The sequence below is a fragment of the Sinocyclocheilus anshuiensis genome, unplaced genomic scaffold (assembly GCF_001515605.1).
Source record: "Sinocyclocheilus anshuiensis isolate Anshui unplaced genomic scaffold, SAMN03320099.WGS_v1.1 scaffold210, whole genome shotgun sequence".
Taxonomy (NCBI): domain Eukaryota; kingdom Metazoa; phylum Chordata; class Actinopteri; order Cypriniformes; family Cyprinidae; genus Sinocyclocheilus; species Sinocyclocheilus anshuiensis.
Genome location: NW_015547666.1, coordinates 676,907 through 693,758, shown reverse-complemented (window position 1 = coordinate 693,758; position 16,852 = coordinate 676,907). Strand labels below are relative to the sequence as shown.

At 38.1% G+C, this 16,852-nt stretch overlaps 2 protein-coding genes across 7 annotated transcripts in view; one reads left to right on the top strand and one right to left on the bottom strand.

Moving 5' to 3' along the window:
• Positions 1-13,419, bottom strand: part of LOC107702588 (protein transport protein Sec31A-like) — a 49,341-nt gene extending 35,922 nt beyond the window's left edge. For 4 of the 6 annotated variants that reach the window (XM_016504946.1, XM_016504947.1, XM_016504948.1 and 1 more), the window contains exons 1-17: positions 13,254-13,417; positions 12,468-12,547; positions 11,695-11,818; positions 10,455-10,653; positions 10,238-10,333; positions 8,144-8,284; positions 6,916-7,058; positions 6,737-6,836; positions 6,495-6,656; positions 6,251-6,403; positions 5,942-6,172; positions 5,776-5,850; positions 5,642-5,689; positions 3,071-3,904; positions 1,241-1,409; positions 922-1,100; positions 115-241 (exon numbers count right to left, since the gene is read on the bottom strand). In XM_016504946.1, the coding sequence (XP_016360432.1) occupies positions 115-241; positions 922-1,100; positions 1,241-1,409; positions 3,071-3,904; positions 5,642-5,689; positions 5,776-5,850; positions 5,942-6,172; positions 6,251-6,403; positions 6,495-6,656; positions 6,737-6,836; positions 6,916-7,058; positions 8,144-8,284; positions 10,238-10,333; positions 10,455-10,653; positions 11,695-11,818; positions 12,468-12,546 (2,860 nt within the window). In that variant the 5' untranslated portion in view covers position 12,547; positions 13,254-13,417. Of the gene's footprint in view, positions 1-114; positions 242-921; positions 1,101-1,240; positions 1,410-3,070; positions 3,905-5,641; positions 5,690-5,775; positions 5,851-5,941; positions 6,173-6,250; positions 6,404-6,494; positions 6,657-6,736; positions 6,837-6,915; positions 7,059-8,143; positions 8,285-10,237; positions 10,334-10,454; positions 10,654-11,694; positions 11,819-12,467; positions 12,548-13,253 lie in introns of all 6 variants that reach the window. The other 2 variants (XM_016504950.1, XM_016504952.1) reach the window with 2 other exon arrangements.
• A 17-nt stretch (positions 13,420-13,436) lies between these two features.
• LOC107702590 (uncharacterized) overlaps positions 13,437-16,852 on the top strand; it is a 5,248-nt gene continuing 1,832 nt past the window's right edge. The window contains exons 1-2 of the mRNA XM_016504953.1: positions 13,437-13,510; positions 15,842-16,060. The gene's annotated coding sequence lies outside the window, so the exon portion shown is untranslated. The remainder of the gene's footprint in view (positions 13,511-15,841; positions 16,061-16,852) is intronic.

Below are 16,852 nucleotides of genomic sequence, written 5' to 3'. Positions count from 1 at the left end.
CCCCGGCCATCGGGCAGTTCTTATCACTGAGAACATTAAAATATTCAGTTTTCCTCCAGTATTAATTAAGATGTTAGTGTAGCCTGCAGAAGAGATTCTGTACACTCGACTCACCACAGAGTGAGGAGAACTCCTCTGGCTTTGCATAAGTCATTACTGCAGCCAGAGCTTCCTTCCAGTTCTGCAGGTCACATGTCTCCAAAATGTCCGACCAGTCCTTCATCACCACAGCACTAATGAGCTAAAATACATTGAGATCTGACATCAGAGCTACTAGAGTAAATGTCAAGACATGCAATTCAACACATCAACTACAAATTATATCTATACATATAAAAAAGAAAACGGGTTTGGTTCTTAGTCGGGTCCAAATAAAAAAAAAAGACATATGTGTGACCCTGGACCACAAAACCAGTCTTAAGTCGCTGGGGTATATTTGTAGCAATAGCCAACAATACATTGTATGGGTCAAAATGATTGATTTTTCTTTTATGCCAAAAATCATTAGGGCATTAAGTAAAGATCATGTTCCATGAAGATATTTAGTAAATTTCCTACTGTAAATACATCAAAACTTAATTTTTGATTAGTAATATGCATTGCTAAGAACTTAATTTGGACAACTTTAAAGGTGATTTTCTCAATATTTAGATTTTTTTGCACCCTCAGATTTCAGATTTTCAAATAGTTGTATCTCAGCCAAATATTGTCCTATCCTAACAAACCATACATCAATGGAAATCTTATTTATTAAGCTTTCAGATGATGTATAAATCTCAATTTTGACAAATTGACCCTTATGACTGGTTTTGTGGTCCAGGGTCACATATAAGAGAAGGACAGATCTCTCATTTATAATAACTCCCATAACAGAAGACACAGTATTAGAAGCATGTCTACTGTGATGCTACATGAACTCACCTTAGAGATTTTGCTTTGAGTTTTGCTGAAGTATTTCTTCTGAGTCTTTGCCAGAAGCTCGGGACCGCCAGCAATAGCCAGGATGATGCCGTCAGCCATTCGGTTATCATGCAGACAGAGGTTAACAGCAGCTTCGTAATCGCCAGTCAGCAGTGCCTGGGTCATCAGCCCATCAACGTCTGAAAGAAAAAGCAAGCATGAAGTCATTAGTATAAAATGTAACTTCCTTTAGATGAACTTGACCTCCAATTGTATTTGCTCCATCAACGTTCGTTATATCAGTGAAGGTTATGTGATGAACATTCGAAAGGAAACTTGCCCTGGCTAACTTTGAGGTTAACGGTGTCTGAAGTAGGAGCTGGAGTAATGTCTGTGTTGGACGTCTCCTCAGCAGCAGGTTCTTCATCTTCAAAAGGAATCTCGTCTAGGTCCGATGTCTCAGCGGCAGGCGGCTCTTCTTCTTCCACGACAGTGCTTTTCTTCTCAACCTTGATAAGAAAAATATATGGAAATGACAAACATGAGCATTTGCTTCCTCTTCCTGGTTAATTTCAACCACTTGATATTCCACACAATTCAAAAAATGCTGAATGTCATTTTAAAAGCAAAAAACAAAACACAAACACTAAAAAATATAAGCAAAAACAAAATGTTTTGAACAATACAAGTTGCAAACACTAATATGCAAACACTCAAAAACAATAAGTACACCAATAATCAGAGTAAGAAATGACTTGGATTAAGATCGGACTAAATTGCTTTAATGCCTTTTTTTTGTCGTTTTTACTACCTTTTTAAATCGCTATTCATATGCATCCCAACCCAGAACACAAAATATTCAATTCAAATAGGCCTCTTTGTTGTCATTATATTTCTTCTTGCTTCAGTTGTGAAATGTTCTCATTTGTATCCATAATTTCTCAGAAACACAACTAAAATGCCTCTATACTGGTGTTCAAACTATTAATAAAATGCATGATGTTCATGTCTTGTAAAACTGTAAGCAAATCTCTGTCTCTGAGATGCATAGAAGTGCATTTATTTTCCATTTCGCCATGTTTCCAAACTGCTTAAACGTATCACCAGAGACTGTTGCTCCACCGGAAGACCGAGTTACAACAATATGATAATAAAATAACAATAAGAATTAAGAGTTCAAATAAAAAAAAAAAAATTAACAGACTTCTACAATCATACAATCTTCTACAACCCCATTCCTTTCTTACAATTACCTGCGAGAAATGCGTTATCACGATAATGATAAAAAAATGTGTTACAGTAAAAACAAAAATGCATTAAGCTAACAAACACCTATGAGAAACAACAAGATATCAACAGAAAAAAGAACGATCTTGCAATGCCCAAATGGCTACATTTGTGACCTATGCTGGCAAAATGAGCCACAATGAGCAAATTTTCAAAACTTAGATACATAGATGCATACTTAGAAAAGAATGAAAAATTTGTTGGAATCGGATGAAAAAATGACTGAGCTACACCTGTGTGAAGTCGATGGAGTCAGCAAAGTAAACTCAGAGAAAAACTGATTTAAAGTGTGCTTCGGATGAGAGGCAGCGCGAGAAGCGAGTGGAGAAAAGCTACTCCTCTCAGAAAACAAACAAATGAAGATTAGATGATTATTAGATGTTTAATCACTGTTTGGAGCACTGGGATCGCTAGACAAGGGCTTAACATACTAATTTTTGTGAAACCCTCATATTCGACCAAAATTAACATTTCTCGCTTTTTTTGCCCGTAGCTCGAAATTAGCCTGTTCACATTTCGACTCATTTCGCCAGAATGGGTCACATTTGTTAGTCAACTACCAGCTGTTTTGGTAAAATTCTATGTTATGTACACCACAATTCCTAAGGTGGTAGAAAAAGTGCATGCATTTTACCGCAAGACTACACCTCCTACATTTCAAGGCTTGGTTGAAGTTAGTTGCAACACTCAAAAATCTACCACAAAAAAGCTACCATTCCAGCATTCCTGTGTGAGATTTCAGAGAGTATTTCTCCCTCTATATTTTTCTCCCTCTGCCTTGTCAAGTTTAATAAATTCAATTCCAATAATATTTTGCACGGTTAAGAGGTAATTCTATCACACAGGGATGCAGCAACAGGAGGCTCTAGCAGGAGCAAGGTACCTCCTCCAGTGTCGCTGCCTCTGTTGCCCTGGATTTATTTGGGTCACCACAACCAGAAACCTCTTCGACATGTAGCACAGGCCGGCAATCACTGGTACTCAGAAGATCAGTCTCAGAAACAGGATGCTGCGTCATCAAATCAAATTTTGGTGCAGGTGGTTGGGAGTCAACTGGAGTTTGCAAGCTCATGGCTTCTTGAGGCAAGATATCTGGAGAAAGGCCAAGAGCGGCCAGCGGCTGAGAGCTACTACATGGTGGCATCACATCAGATGCTGGCTGTTGTAAATCAACAGTAGACTCAAGAGGTTCAGCTGGCAGCACTGGTCCAGAATGCACTGCACCAGATGCTTGGTGATTGCCTGGCATAGATTGCTGAAACTCAGCTGTTTGTGCACATGAAGGAAGAGACTCTTGTGGCACCATCGCAGCAGCAGATTGAGGAGGTAACAGCAGATCTGAAGATCCCAGATGCTGAGGTTCAAAGAGTGTGACCATCATTTGACCAGAAGAATCAACCTGTGATGTGGGTGTGGATACAGGTGTCTGCTCAAAGGAGTAGGTGAGATCTACTGGTGGGGTGAAGTCCACTGAGGGCTGTGACTGAGGTTTCTGGGTTCTGGCACTGGGGACAATTGTGGGCTCAAGCAAAGGTTCATTCACAGACTCAAGGTTTGGAGGACTTGGATATTCTGGCTCGAGCTGAGGCTGAGCCGACACAGCAATGGGTTCAGTTTCAAGGACTGGTTCATGCTTAGAAACAGGGTCAGGCACAGGGTTTGTCACGGGAACAGGAGCGGCATCATGGTGAGGTGTGGAAGAAGATATGAGTGAAAGCTTCACACACACCACAGTCAGGATAAGATGGAATGCAAGCGGTGAAAAATTAAGCAAACAAGATTATTACATTGAAGAAGTGATTCATTGGCTTATATGAAAAGCCAATGAAGTCTATGACTTTTGGCAACCTCTGCCACTGGTTTACAGATTACTATATGAATGTTTTTGTCATATTACGACCGTTGCATTGTCCATAGAAATAGTGTGTGCCTGCGGCTATATTCCTTGTGAGATGCAATTACTGTAAATTACTGCTTTTCTGAAACAAGCCAGCATCAATGATATATTCAGCCGACAAATGCGAGCAGCCTTCGAAATGAGACAGCTATAGTATTGTTAAAGGTGCATTCAGTAGTTCTTTCAGTAGCATTATCAGGTCACTGAAGACGGCCTTTCTGTCTTCAGATAATTTCTGCTTCTTCAGCTGTACATATTGATTCTCCCGTCGTCTCCACTGATACAATAATAATTATGGTGCACTGTCTAATTAAAAAACAACAACAACAACACTATCTACAGAGGCGGCAGCCAATGAGCGTGAGGATTCTCTTTTATGTTTACCAGGTCACATTATTTCAACATTTTCAAACACTTTTTAAAGAAAACTATAATGAGTACGGTCTTCATCTCATGTGAGTGAACACCATTCAGATGACTCTTGAATTTATTTATTAAGGTATTTATTAGCACCAAACTACTGAATGCGCCTTTAATGTTAGTTGCATACGTCATGAATAGTTCAGCCATGAAACTCTACTCGCGTTCTTATTGGTTCATTCAATTCAATGTTCCCAGCCAATCGGATTCACATACTCATTACTGTTTACCTATATAACCAGGACATATTCAATGAATGCTGCGCTCTATGAATGTCCTCATGTTAGCCCACTACCTCCCCAGCACCACCTGCCTAGATCTGCTACGGGCAGCAGCATGTTTCCTTTTCATTTTATGATCTGAGCATTTAGTAGAAGCAAGTCTACTTGCTCTGCAGCAGCAGCAGCGTAGCAGATCTAGTCCGCCCAGACCAAACCTATGCACATTCTATTTACATTAATAAAGATTTTATAATTTAATCCCGAAAGTTGTCATGACTGAATTAAATTTATGTAATTCTTAAGAGAGCATATAAAAACGGCAAGGATCGGCTAAACATGACCAGTTCTGACTGGTTGGCTACTAAGCAACTGCTAGGGGTCAGGGTGCAGGTTGCAAGCTTTTATCAGTTTGCCGAGTCACAAAATGTTGTTCACAAGTTACTAGGTTTCTACAATGAGTGTTTTAGAATTAAAAAAAAAAATGCATTTGCCAGAAATTTGCCAATCATGCACTAAAAGATTTACATTTACATTTAGTAGATGAGATTTCAGTTAAAGAATTCAAGGGTTGATTATGAGGTAATTGTTAGTACAACTATTTTTTCCACTTTGTTTGGTTTATCAATTAGAAAAAGAATTGAGCTGCTGAAAGTTTTATTTATGCAAGTATCTTCTCCTCGAGAAAAAAAAAAGTTAATTTTCACTTCCCCTTGCTTACAGGGAAGTACATGAGGAGGAGAAAAAGAAAAGAAAAAACAACATTGTGTTGCTACTGTCTTGTTTTGTGTAATGAATTAAAGCACGAGCATCTTTTTGCTTGGTTCTCAAAAAGTCAAATAGGCTCAAACTGAATGCAAACGAGTCCAAAATAGAAAGGTTTAACCGTTAGCTAAGACACAATGACTGGTGCACTTACCACATCGGCCTCATCAGATTTGCAGTTCTTTTCTAATGCTGATGCAATCTGAAAACCACAAGCAAAACTAATCAAGACACAAAGAAGCAGATGCAGCTATTCACACTACAAACACTGTGAACACACAAAAATACCTTTAAAGCGAGCTCTTCCTTCTTGTATCCCAAAAGGTCCAAATATTTCCCTCGTGCATCTTCTTCAAAGTTCACCTGACCACATAAATCTATTGGTTACAACTTCGGTAAAAATTTGATTAAGTAATACATGTACGACAGCTTATAACCTACTCTAGTGTCCCACCTTCAGAAAAGACCAGACGGTCTTCTCAAATTCACTCGGAGCAGCTTCAATCTTGGTTTCGCAGTACTCAAGGAATTTTCCTGCAGTGAGTGTTGCCTGAAGTTGGTTCGATCGATCAAGGAAATCTGTTTCTGTCACAACCTGACTGATATGAACCACATGGGCAGCAGTCTGCTGGGGCTGCTGGGCCGCTGGCTTGATGTTGTCCAAAGTGACCAGTTTTCCACCAAACTGCTCACAAAAAGACAAAAGCGGATTAGAAACAAGCACACCATTTTTAAGGTGTCTATTAGATCTGTGGCCACTGACAGCGAAAGACGCTCCAACTGGTCTTCGGATCCATTTGGGGGGTTTCTTGAGAGGTGTGACGGTGCTCTGGGACGGGGCGGTCTGAGGCAGCTGTAAAGGCGGCAGCATCTTGCCCGTACCAAAAGGATCCATATTTCCAAATGAACTACTTAACTGTTGAGACAAAGAACATCAGGAGCAACTGTGAGCAGATCAGTGTTCAAGCTTATGAGAACGTTAGCTTTTATTGAGAGTTCAGTTGTACCTGTTCGGCCTGTAAAGTAATGGCGTTGTCATTGCTTCCTCCCATGATGGAGTAGATGCTGATATGACCATCAAAGGCAGCAGCAGACAGCACAGCTGGGTTTCTGGGACACCACTGGATGTCAAAACACCACTGAGTACTGGTGGGCAGCTCATACAGGACCTGATTGAAAAGACATCACATGTTACACCCCATAAACTTTTGGTGGCACCTCAGTGTTCTTCAAAGGACTAAGCTCTCACCTCAGCCGTGTTGGGGTTCCAGCACAGGATCCGGTTATCTTTCCCACAGCTCAGGAGCAGCTCTGGATCTGCTTCACTCCAGGCTATGGCCAAAACACCTCTGAAAGCACACATACAGACCGATGAGGACACAGAAAGACTCAAGGATGGTAAGAGCATCTGCTGATGTTTATGTCTACCTTGTGTGGCTCTCCAGCACTTTGAGAGGGGAGGTGGCAAAGCGCAGGTCCCACATTTGGATGATGGGCATTCGGTCGTCTTCAGACGCCAGAACCAGCTGAGTGGCCACCTCTGGGTTCCAGGCCAGACCAGAGCAATGCATCTGGACCACAACACAAACTCCATCAAAATAACATGCATCATGAACCCTAACATCAGACAGTAATATCAACAAAATACTACTTCAATACACAAGCATTTCTTAGCAGTACTATAGTAATAAGTAGGGCTGTCAAGCGATTAAAAGTTATAATCTAATTAATTACACAATGGCGATTGGTGTAAATTAATTGCAAATTAATCACACATCAAATTTGTGCTAAATGAGAAAAGCATCAATCAATCAAAGGCATAACAAAAAGTAGCTTTAGAAAGAAATATTTTATTTGATTCAACAAAGAATTTATCATTACAAAAACTTTTAGGCAAGTTAACCTTTGAGAAATTTTGTATTTTTTTTTCATACAATGAAAGTCAGTGACAACCGACAGTTTGGTTACCAATACCAACGTTCTTCAAATTATCTGCTTTTATGTTTTGAAAAAAGCCATAAGCCATGTCTGAAACAACATGCAGGGGTTAACTATTGCTTTAATAGTTTATTAATATGGAAATATGATTTTTTTTTAAATGAAATGATACTCTAAATAAGAAATTAAAACTGCCAGTAGGTGGCGGTAAATGTCTTGAGTAAATCATTGAGTCATTCATTCATTCGATTCATTCAAACAAGATTCATTCAAACAGCTGATTCATTCAGGAATGAAGTAAAGGGCTCTCCGTATGAATGGGCCATTGAATTATTGGTTCAACCGATTCAATCAATACGCCGATCCATTAAGAAATGAATCACCGTTGTGTGCTGCTCGGAATTGCATAGCAGTTCTGCTGTGGCTTTATAGTTGAAAATTGAGCTAAATCAGACAATACTGTGCCACCGATAAATTGTATGACATGTACGATAACCTGCACAGGTCTGGGGTGGGTGCATTACATGCTTGAATAATTTTTGATGCATTATTTTCATAACTAGTTAATTAATTTTACACATTAAATCAACAGCCCTAGAAATAACATGATACTATGTCATTAGTAAAATACACCAAGTTTTTATGCATTATTAAAGTTAACTTTTATAATTAGCAAACGTTTAATAAAATCAAGGCAAAAAGGAATAACTGCACATACCCTGTTGCTGTGGTCGCTGACTTTGATGATCAGGTCGTTCTTTCTCAGATCCCAGACCGAAGCTTTTCCGCTGGGACTGGCCGAGGCCAGGATGTGCTGCACCTGTTTGTTCCACGCAACACAGCTGATGTCCTCTAGGGGCTAAAAGCAACAACAAAGTCAGCATTAGACAAGGTTGCTTACCGTCCCAGGACAGTCTCAAGTCAATCCCTCCCTAGATATATGGGCTCCTTTTTCAAGTCTATGGGATTTTTGGGGCAGTTTTTCCATCCACCAGGAAAAAAATCTGCTCTCAACCTTTTTCCTCCAAAGACCCCCATTAATGTCCACAACAATGTTCAAAGTAGTGGTCGACCGATATTGGTTTTTTGACAGCCGATGCCGATATCTTGAAAAGCAGGGTGGCCGATGGCCAATATAATTTTATTTATTTTAATTGATAATTAAGAAATTTGAAATCATTTGAAAATGGATTAAAAAATAATTATGTTAAATAAACATACTTATACTTTAGATGACAAAGTATATCACAATAAATAAATATTTAATAAAAATCGAATTAAAAAGGAAGTAAACACTGTAACCAACAAGGCACTCAGTATTCTGGGAAGTTTGTGTGCATTGGGAATAATTTTTTTTTTCAAATAAAGCCAAGGTAACACTCATTTTACAAACAGCACACAGAGAAAATGACATGAATATGACAGTGGGCAAATGCATAAAGCGCAGCATAATTTGAAATCACGAGTTTAAAGTTTGTCGATCGCGCGTCTCCAGTGAAGCAGAACTCTCCTCCTGTCCGTATTCAATTCACATGGATCGACCGTCACGCAGAGAACACGCGATCATGCAGGATACAAATGCACACTTCACAAGATCTCACAGCTGGATTCGACTAAGTTTGCAAGGTTTGTGAAATTAAATGTTCATTAGTCATTCAAAGATTTGTTTAAATGATATAAATGCGTATTTGCTGAATGCTGACGGCAAACAAGAAAGTATTATAATGTTTGCCTTTCTGTTACTAATAATATAAAGGCAATCGTTATAATACTTTTTGTATACAATTTAATTCCTTTGTTTAACCATTCTATTTGATTATTAGACAGACTTCTATCCGTATTAGACAGAACAACAGCGAACAAGATGGAGAATGTGAGCACTGTGCTCAGGTGCTGCTGTTCTCAGCGCCGTCAAAATAAAAGTCCCGCCTCGAACGCATCGGCCAAACAGAAAAACTTATCGGCCGATGCTGATATTTGAAAAATGCCAAATATCGGCCTTGGCGATATATCGGCCGACCACTAGTTCAAAGTACCCCAAGTAAACTAATAGGTTTCCCGTGGTACATCTGCTGTAATGTTTTGTCTTGCAAACTTTTTTCTTTGCTCTTTAATTTACATAAACTAGTGTCCATTTATTAAAATAAGTAACCAAATAAATTATAATTGAAAATAAAATAAGCTTCAGAATTCCAGAAGTTAAGAACTAAATGTTCTTCAGTGATCCCACTCTTTTTAAAGATTAAGTCCACTTTCAGAATAAAAATTTCCTGATAATTTACTCACCCCCATGTCATCCAAGATGTTCATGTCTTTCTTTCTTCAGTCCCAAAGAAATGAAGTTTTTTGAGGAAAACATTCCATATCTTATCTAGGGAAACTGCATTTTGACGTTCAAATCATTGGCCACCATTGAAGTCCACTTTATGGAGAAAAGTCCTGGAATGTTTTCCTCAAGAAACTTGTGGCTCTTTGTGACTGAAAAACTTAAAATCTTGGATGACATGGGGGTGAGTACATTTTTATTCTGGAAGTGGACAGCCTTTAACCAATGAATTTATGTGACTTTTACAGTCGCTCATGATTTACTGGATAAGGATTTATGGAAATATTTTTTACTCACAAGAAGTTTAAAGGTGTGAATTCAAATAAGAAACATCTTGATTTTTAGTGAAGTTTCAGCTTATTTTAAAATATTTTAATTCATCTTGTGCCTTCCCATGAAAACCCTACTAATGACATTCGTAAAAACATTTATCAGAAATCAAGAGCAAAACGAGACCTCCTTCTTGAGTGCACATGAGATCGGTACCTGTGTTTTGGGTCCTGGCGTCATTGGGGAGCTTAAGTTGTTCAAATCCCAAATGTAGATTTCTGACTCATTTCCCCCAGAGGCGACAAGGTTTGTCTAAAGAAAAAAAAAAGAGAGAGAGTCATGTACACTGATCATAACTCCACTTAACTACATGGACTAATAATAATTCTTGCACAAACTGACCATGGAATAAGAACGTGGTTTGGGTAATTACCTGAGACGAGTTGACGTCGAGAGCTCTTACTGGTCCCGTATGTTTCTCGCTCTGGGAAATGATCACTTCACTGTCTCCAGCAATGATTTTGGAGGCGTCATAGAGGATGATGTTGCCGTTCTCTCCTCCAGCGATCAGGACACCTGATGGCAAACTCTGGTCTTCAATGCCATGTGGACCCCAGACTAGTTTGTGGTATCTACAAACAGAACAGAAAGGTTACTACTTGGATTCAAAATTAACACATATCAGAGCAAAAACCAAGCCCTGAGGTCAAAAGAACTGCCTGTAGAGCTCAGAAACAGGTTTGTGTCAAGCCACATATCTGTGAAAGAAAAGAAAATCTGCTTCATTGAAGGTTTACAGAAGCATGTAGCCTTCATTATCCATAATGGAAGAAGTTTGAAACATCCAGGACTCTTCCCAGAGCTGGCCTCCTGGCCAAACTGAGCATCTGACGGAGAAGGGCTTTGGTTAGAGTGGTGACCAAGAAGCTGATAGAAGGAACGCTCAGTGCAGCAAAATATAGAGATAGCCTTAATGAAAACCCAGTCCAGAGCATCCAGAACCTCAGACTGGGCAGAAGGTTCACCTTCCAACAGGACAATCACCCTAAACACAGAAATAGTGGCTTATAGACAACTCTGTGAATGTCCTTGAGTGGCCCAGCCACAGCCTGGGATTGAACCCAATCAAATATTTCTGGAGAAACCTGAAAATGTGTGTCTGCCCCATCCAACCTGACAGAGCTTGAGAGGTGAAGAGATGAGGAGAAGAATGGCAGATAATAGCCAAATGCTGATGATCAAAGCTTGTCGCATCAAACAAAAAAGACTTGAGACTGTAAAGGTGCTACAGCTAAATATTTAGTTAAGGGTATGAATACTTATGCAATGTACTTATTTCAGTTTTTTATTTTTAATAAATTTACGAAGTTGTGACAATTCTGTTTCTGCTTTGTCCGTATGGTGTATGGAGTGTAGATTGATGTGGGGAAAAGTAATTTAAAGCAGTTTAACATAAGGCAGCAACATAACAAAACGTGGAAAAAATGAACGCTACATCTCTACTTCCATGTAAAACAAAACATTTCACAGAAACTCAGAGGTGCATACGACGAAAGTGAATGAGGTCCGACACTTATCAAAAAGCACTATAAAAGACATACTCGACTGTTTGGTGGTCACTCAGACGACAGAACTGTAAATCACTAGCAGATGAAGCGAGCAACACGCAGTACCTGTGCGGAGAGGAGAAAGAGCCGCAGGACTTCATGGCTAAAGTGGGATCAGCCAGATCCAGCTCGAAGATCTCCAGAGATGCACTGGTGCTGAAGGTGGCATCGAGCTGCTGGGCCGACGTACCTGAACACATTCACCAATGAGACGCATTAGACCAAACAGACCTTAGTCAGGGTAATGCCGTATTTCATATTTGACAGGATCGAAAATGAGGCTGTGAGGGATGGATGTACAGTGATTTCAGTGGGCTGTCTATCTTTCTGAACAAAAAACAAAACAAAAAAACTTTCAGTAGACAAAAAAAACTCCATAAAACAGTTTGGAAGTAAATTGTTAAATTGACAGTCTATAAATTAAAACATTAAGCCCCAAGAAGTCATGGTTATACGTAGTACGGTTTCACAGAATAAAACAGAGCAAATAAAGTGTAATGATATTAATAAAAACAGTATTCTTCCACCAAACAATGTAGCTCCTCAGAATCAGTTGTGGTTGCAACAAAGTGGTTGCCGAGCAACACACAGAAGTAAACAAAGGTGTATGATTATAGAGTATTTTACAACAGCTTCGAACGCGGCTCAGCCAATCAGAATCAAGGACCGGAACTCTCCGTTTTATAATAAATGACAGATTATACATTAATCATATTTTTAAATTCATATCCAACTGTTCATTAACTACTAATCTGTTAAAAACCCCGGTGTTCACTTTCTCTGATTAGTTAGTGCAAGTGAAATAGCAAGAGATAGGAAATGAATTCAGAGACAGTTACCTGCTGCCAGATAGATGGGGTGCTGTTGCGCTGGACTCCAGGCCTGCATAGCTGTTCGGTTAATTTCTTTTAGCTTCATCCTGTGATTAAAACATGATATGCATTGACCATGCTATGATTATTTAGTAAATGTCACATTGACAGTCAATGTGCAAACTGTTTAGGTAAGTCACGGTAATAAAGCTTTGTTCTGTTTAGTAGATTGTATAACTCAATGGAAAGATCTACCAATTGACATCTCCTAAATATAATGCAATTATGCATTAACTCTTCGCTAACACTTTATTTTAAGGTGTCCTTGTTACATGTACATACTATTATAATAACAATAAATTACGCATAATTACATACATGCAAGTAAGCCAAACCCTAATCAAGTACATTTAGTTAATTAATATCACTCAGTACTTAAATGTGTAATTGCACTGCAACAAGGACACCCTCAAATATTATTCTTATGACAATAAAAACAGAACGAATTGTAACAATAGTGTAACAGCAGCTGGGACCTTCATTGCAAACAATAAATAATATCTTGCTGCTAAATAATACCTACAGCTCTAGTTTGCAAGATATTGGACAGTGAATGTTTAGGATAACTTAAATTAGACATTCATAATAAAGCAATGTTATACACAAGAAGAGGCTAGATGTTCGCAACTGACATGTTTTAGTGAATGAAATGTGAAATCTGTACACGTAATGTGCATTTAAACAGATTATAATGTAGCAGAGAGGCTAATGCAGCGATCCACGGAGGGATTGTGTTAGTTTGAAAGTGTTTACCTTCTCTTGCGGTCACACACAGACTCATCCACGCACAAACGCGAGCGCTAGAGTGAATTAGCAGGATAACTTTATGAGATCCGAGGGTTTGTGTGAGGTTTGTCTGCAGATGGACGGAGCTCCACGTCCCCACTGCTGTGCTGTCCATCAACGTGGCACGACAAGCCCCGCCCACCGACGTGACGACTTCCGGCAGCGACTCCCTCCCCCTCAGGCGAATGATTCTTCCGGCGGAAGAGCTAGCTGTGTGTTGTCGGGTAAGTGTGTGTTTTGGTTTTTGTGGCACCTGTGCGTGTTTGCGCTTGTCAGATCTCAGTTAGTGATGTTTATCAGCTTTAAATATCGGCTTAGCGATTTCAAAGAATATTTGCGCGCGTAATTGTTATGGCACGAAATCATATTCACTGTGGACGCAGTGCATATTTCTTTACAGTCAGTGTTATTATAATATCAGTACCATGGTACAGTGGTGGTATTAAATGTTAGCGCCATAGTACTGAGTGATTAGCATATTTATTTACCGTGGATATTTGAACGATACTTGAGGGGCTTTATAGGTGTCTGAATATATTTTATTTGTTGTTGTTGTTGTTGTTGCGCAATGCAGAAGTGACAAAGAAACTAGCATAAAAAGCATTTGTATGAAACGATAGTAAAGGCAGAAGTGAAATTGCTGTTGAACGATAAGCGGAACGGTTTTGAATAAGTTGCTTTTGTAACTACTTCAGTGCCTTCAGAAAGACTCGTTCAAGAAGGTTTAGCTTTAGGTGTAGCTATATTTAAAGGAACAGTTCACCTAAAAATAAAAAGTTAATTGATGGACTGGATTGGTGTGGATTATTAGAGCAGTGATTCTCATTTTTTGACTCCAAGACAATATTCAAAAGCCCTCCCATCTAAAGCTCATTAACTGCATCAAAATGGCGAAACCCCTTAACTGTCACCGTCCCACCTGTGGGACGTTTGGCACTCTTTTTGTTGTTGTCCTTTTTCTCTATGAAATCTTTTAGTAATCATCATGAAGCATATATCATTTGAAAGCTTAGAAGCCCAAGATTCATCCTGTGAAAACCATTTCGAAATGGTTCCTTACCATGGAAATGGTACTTTAAAATATTTTGGCGGTCTCCTCCCCCTCAGTGGGCGGTGTCAAGTGTCATATTACAACATGTATTACGGTATTTTACAATCAAAACTAGTAATATTGACAGAGAAATCTAGACATTTGTGACAGAAAAATGCATTAAAAAATTCAGTGGAGTTTGGATGGCACCCGGAGGCTGTTTGTGGTATAACGCCCTAAATAAAATCTCACAGGAACCTCAATTTTTTTCATATCAACTTCAATTTTAGTAATCATCATAAATCATATATCATTTGAAAGCTTAGAAGCCCAAGATTCATCCTGTGAAAACCATTTCGAAATGGTTCCTTACCATGGAAATGGTACTTTAAAATATTTTGGCGGTCTCCTCCCCCTCAGTGGGCGGTGTCAAGTGTCATATTACAACATGTATTACGGTATTTTACAATCAAAACTAGTAATATTGACAGAGAAATCTAGACATTTGTGACAGAAAAATGCATTAAAAAATTCAGTGGAGTTTGGATGGCACCCGGAGGCTGTTTGTGGTATAACGCCCTAAATAAAATCTCACAGGAACCTCAATTTTTTTCATATCAACTTCAAATTTGGAACATAACTTATTTAGACACAAGGCTTTAATTTTATACCAATTTTAGAGTAAAACCTGTTATGTAAAATATTTACTATATATAAAATAAAATAAAATTAGTATAGCGCATTTTCTTTACAGTAAATTTAAACGTCTATAACTTTTTGATACTTGAATTTTTTTTTTAAATTCCACTTAATCTGCTGATTTTCTTCTTTAAAAAGAGACCAACCGTAGGTCTGTATTCCAAAGTGTTCATAAATTACAACAATTTAAGTTTGGATATTGCACTTTATTGCCTATTTTAAAAAATGGGGGGTGACAGTTAAGGGGTTAAAAATGAATTAACTCAAAAATATGATGTTAGTTTATTGCTGTACAGCTTTTGTGTTTTTTGTTTAAACATTGTAATTGAGATTGCTTTAATAAAACCGAATGTATTCATTTTAAATTATTTCTAGGACTTACTGAGGCCCCCTATAGTGGGCCCCTGTCCACTTGTTGAGAAACCACCGCACACAATTTTAATTATATTGTTGTCTGCGTAATGCTATTAAAGTAATCAGCCAGCGTTTAGCAGTGGAGAAACTAAATTAATATAATATGACTATACCACAAGGTACTTTCAGAGGATGCAAGCCGTTTCTGTGAAAAAGCATTTGTTACACTTGTAGAAAATCCTCCCTGACAACATGTGAGGAGGACTAAAGACACTTTCTATATCAAAAGAGAATGTGTTATATTTGAAGATATTTAGAACTTGACAGAATTGTTTAGTGCTCCAGTAGCATGACTTGACATTATGTAAATAACGTATTTTGAGATTTCTCCTTGGTTGTGTATTATTCCTATGTGAGTACATATGACATATTATACCTTCAGAGACTAAAACAAAATCGTTTCTTCTTTCAGAGTACAAATCCTGGACCAGAAACTGCCAGACTGCATCAGTTTATTCACTGGTGATAAATAGAAAGTAGAAAGTAGGGGTTGAGTCGGGGAAGATGAGCCGGTGGGTACGTTCAGACACCTGTGCATCTGAGCATTGATTTGTCATGTGACCAAACAATCAGGAGGACGTGCACAGCATATCCAGCTGTCTGTAAATGAGAGAAACACAAGAGAAAAGTGGTAAGATTGTTTTCATATTTGTTTTACTTGAAAAATGATTTTTTTTTTCATGTCAAAGCAAATTTGTTCAGCTCTAAAAACATAAAGTGCAGAAGTCTAGGACCATAGTTTGAAAAAATATTAAACAAAGGTTATGACTTAAAATGAATATATGAAGACAGTATTTTAATTTGTGTAATAAAAATGTATTAAATAAGAAAAAAATTCAAAATAGAAGCATTTTCTATTAAGATATTTTAATGTTTTGATGTATAAGACTCTTATGTTCACCAAGGCTGCATTCATTGGATGAAAAATACAGTAAAAACAGCAATATTGTGAAATATTATTACAATTTAAAATAACTGCTTTTTATGTGAATATATTGTAACATGTTTATTAATTCTGTGATCAAAGCTGAATTTTCAGCATCATTACTCCAGTCTTCAGTGTCACATGATCTTCAGAAATCACTCTAATATGCTGATTTGCTGCTTAAGAAATATTTATTATTATTATTATTAATGTTGAAAAAAAAGTTTGTGTTGCTTAGTATTTTTGTGAAAACTGATACAGTTAGGATTCTCCATCTAGAAAATTTAAAAGAACAGTATATATTTGAAATCTTTTGTAGGAATATTAATTTCTTTACTGTCAATTTTAAGCAATTTAATGCATCCTTGCTGAATAAAAGTATTATTTCATTTCAAAAGATATACATATATATGTGTGTGTGTGACAGAGAGAGAGGGTGTATGTGTGTGTGTGTGTGTGTGTGTGTGTGTGTGTGTGTGTGAGGGAGGGTGGGTGTGT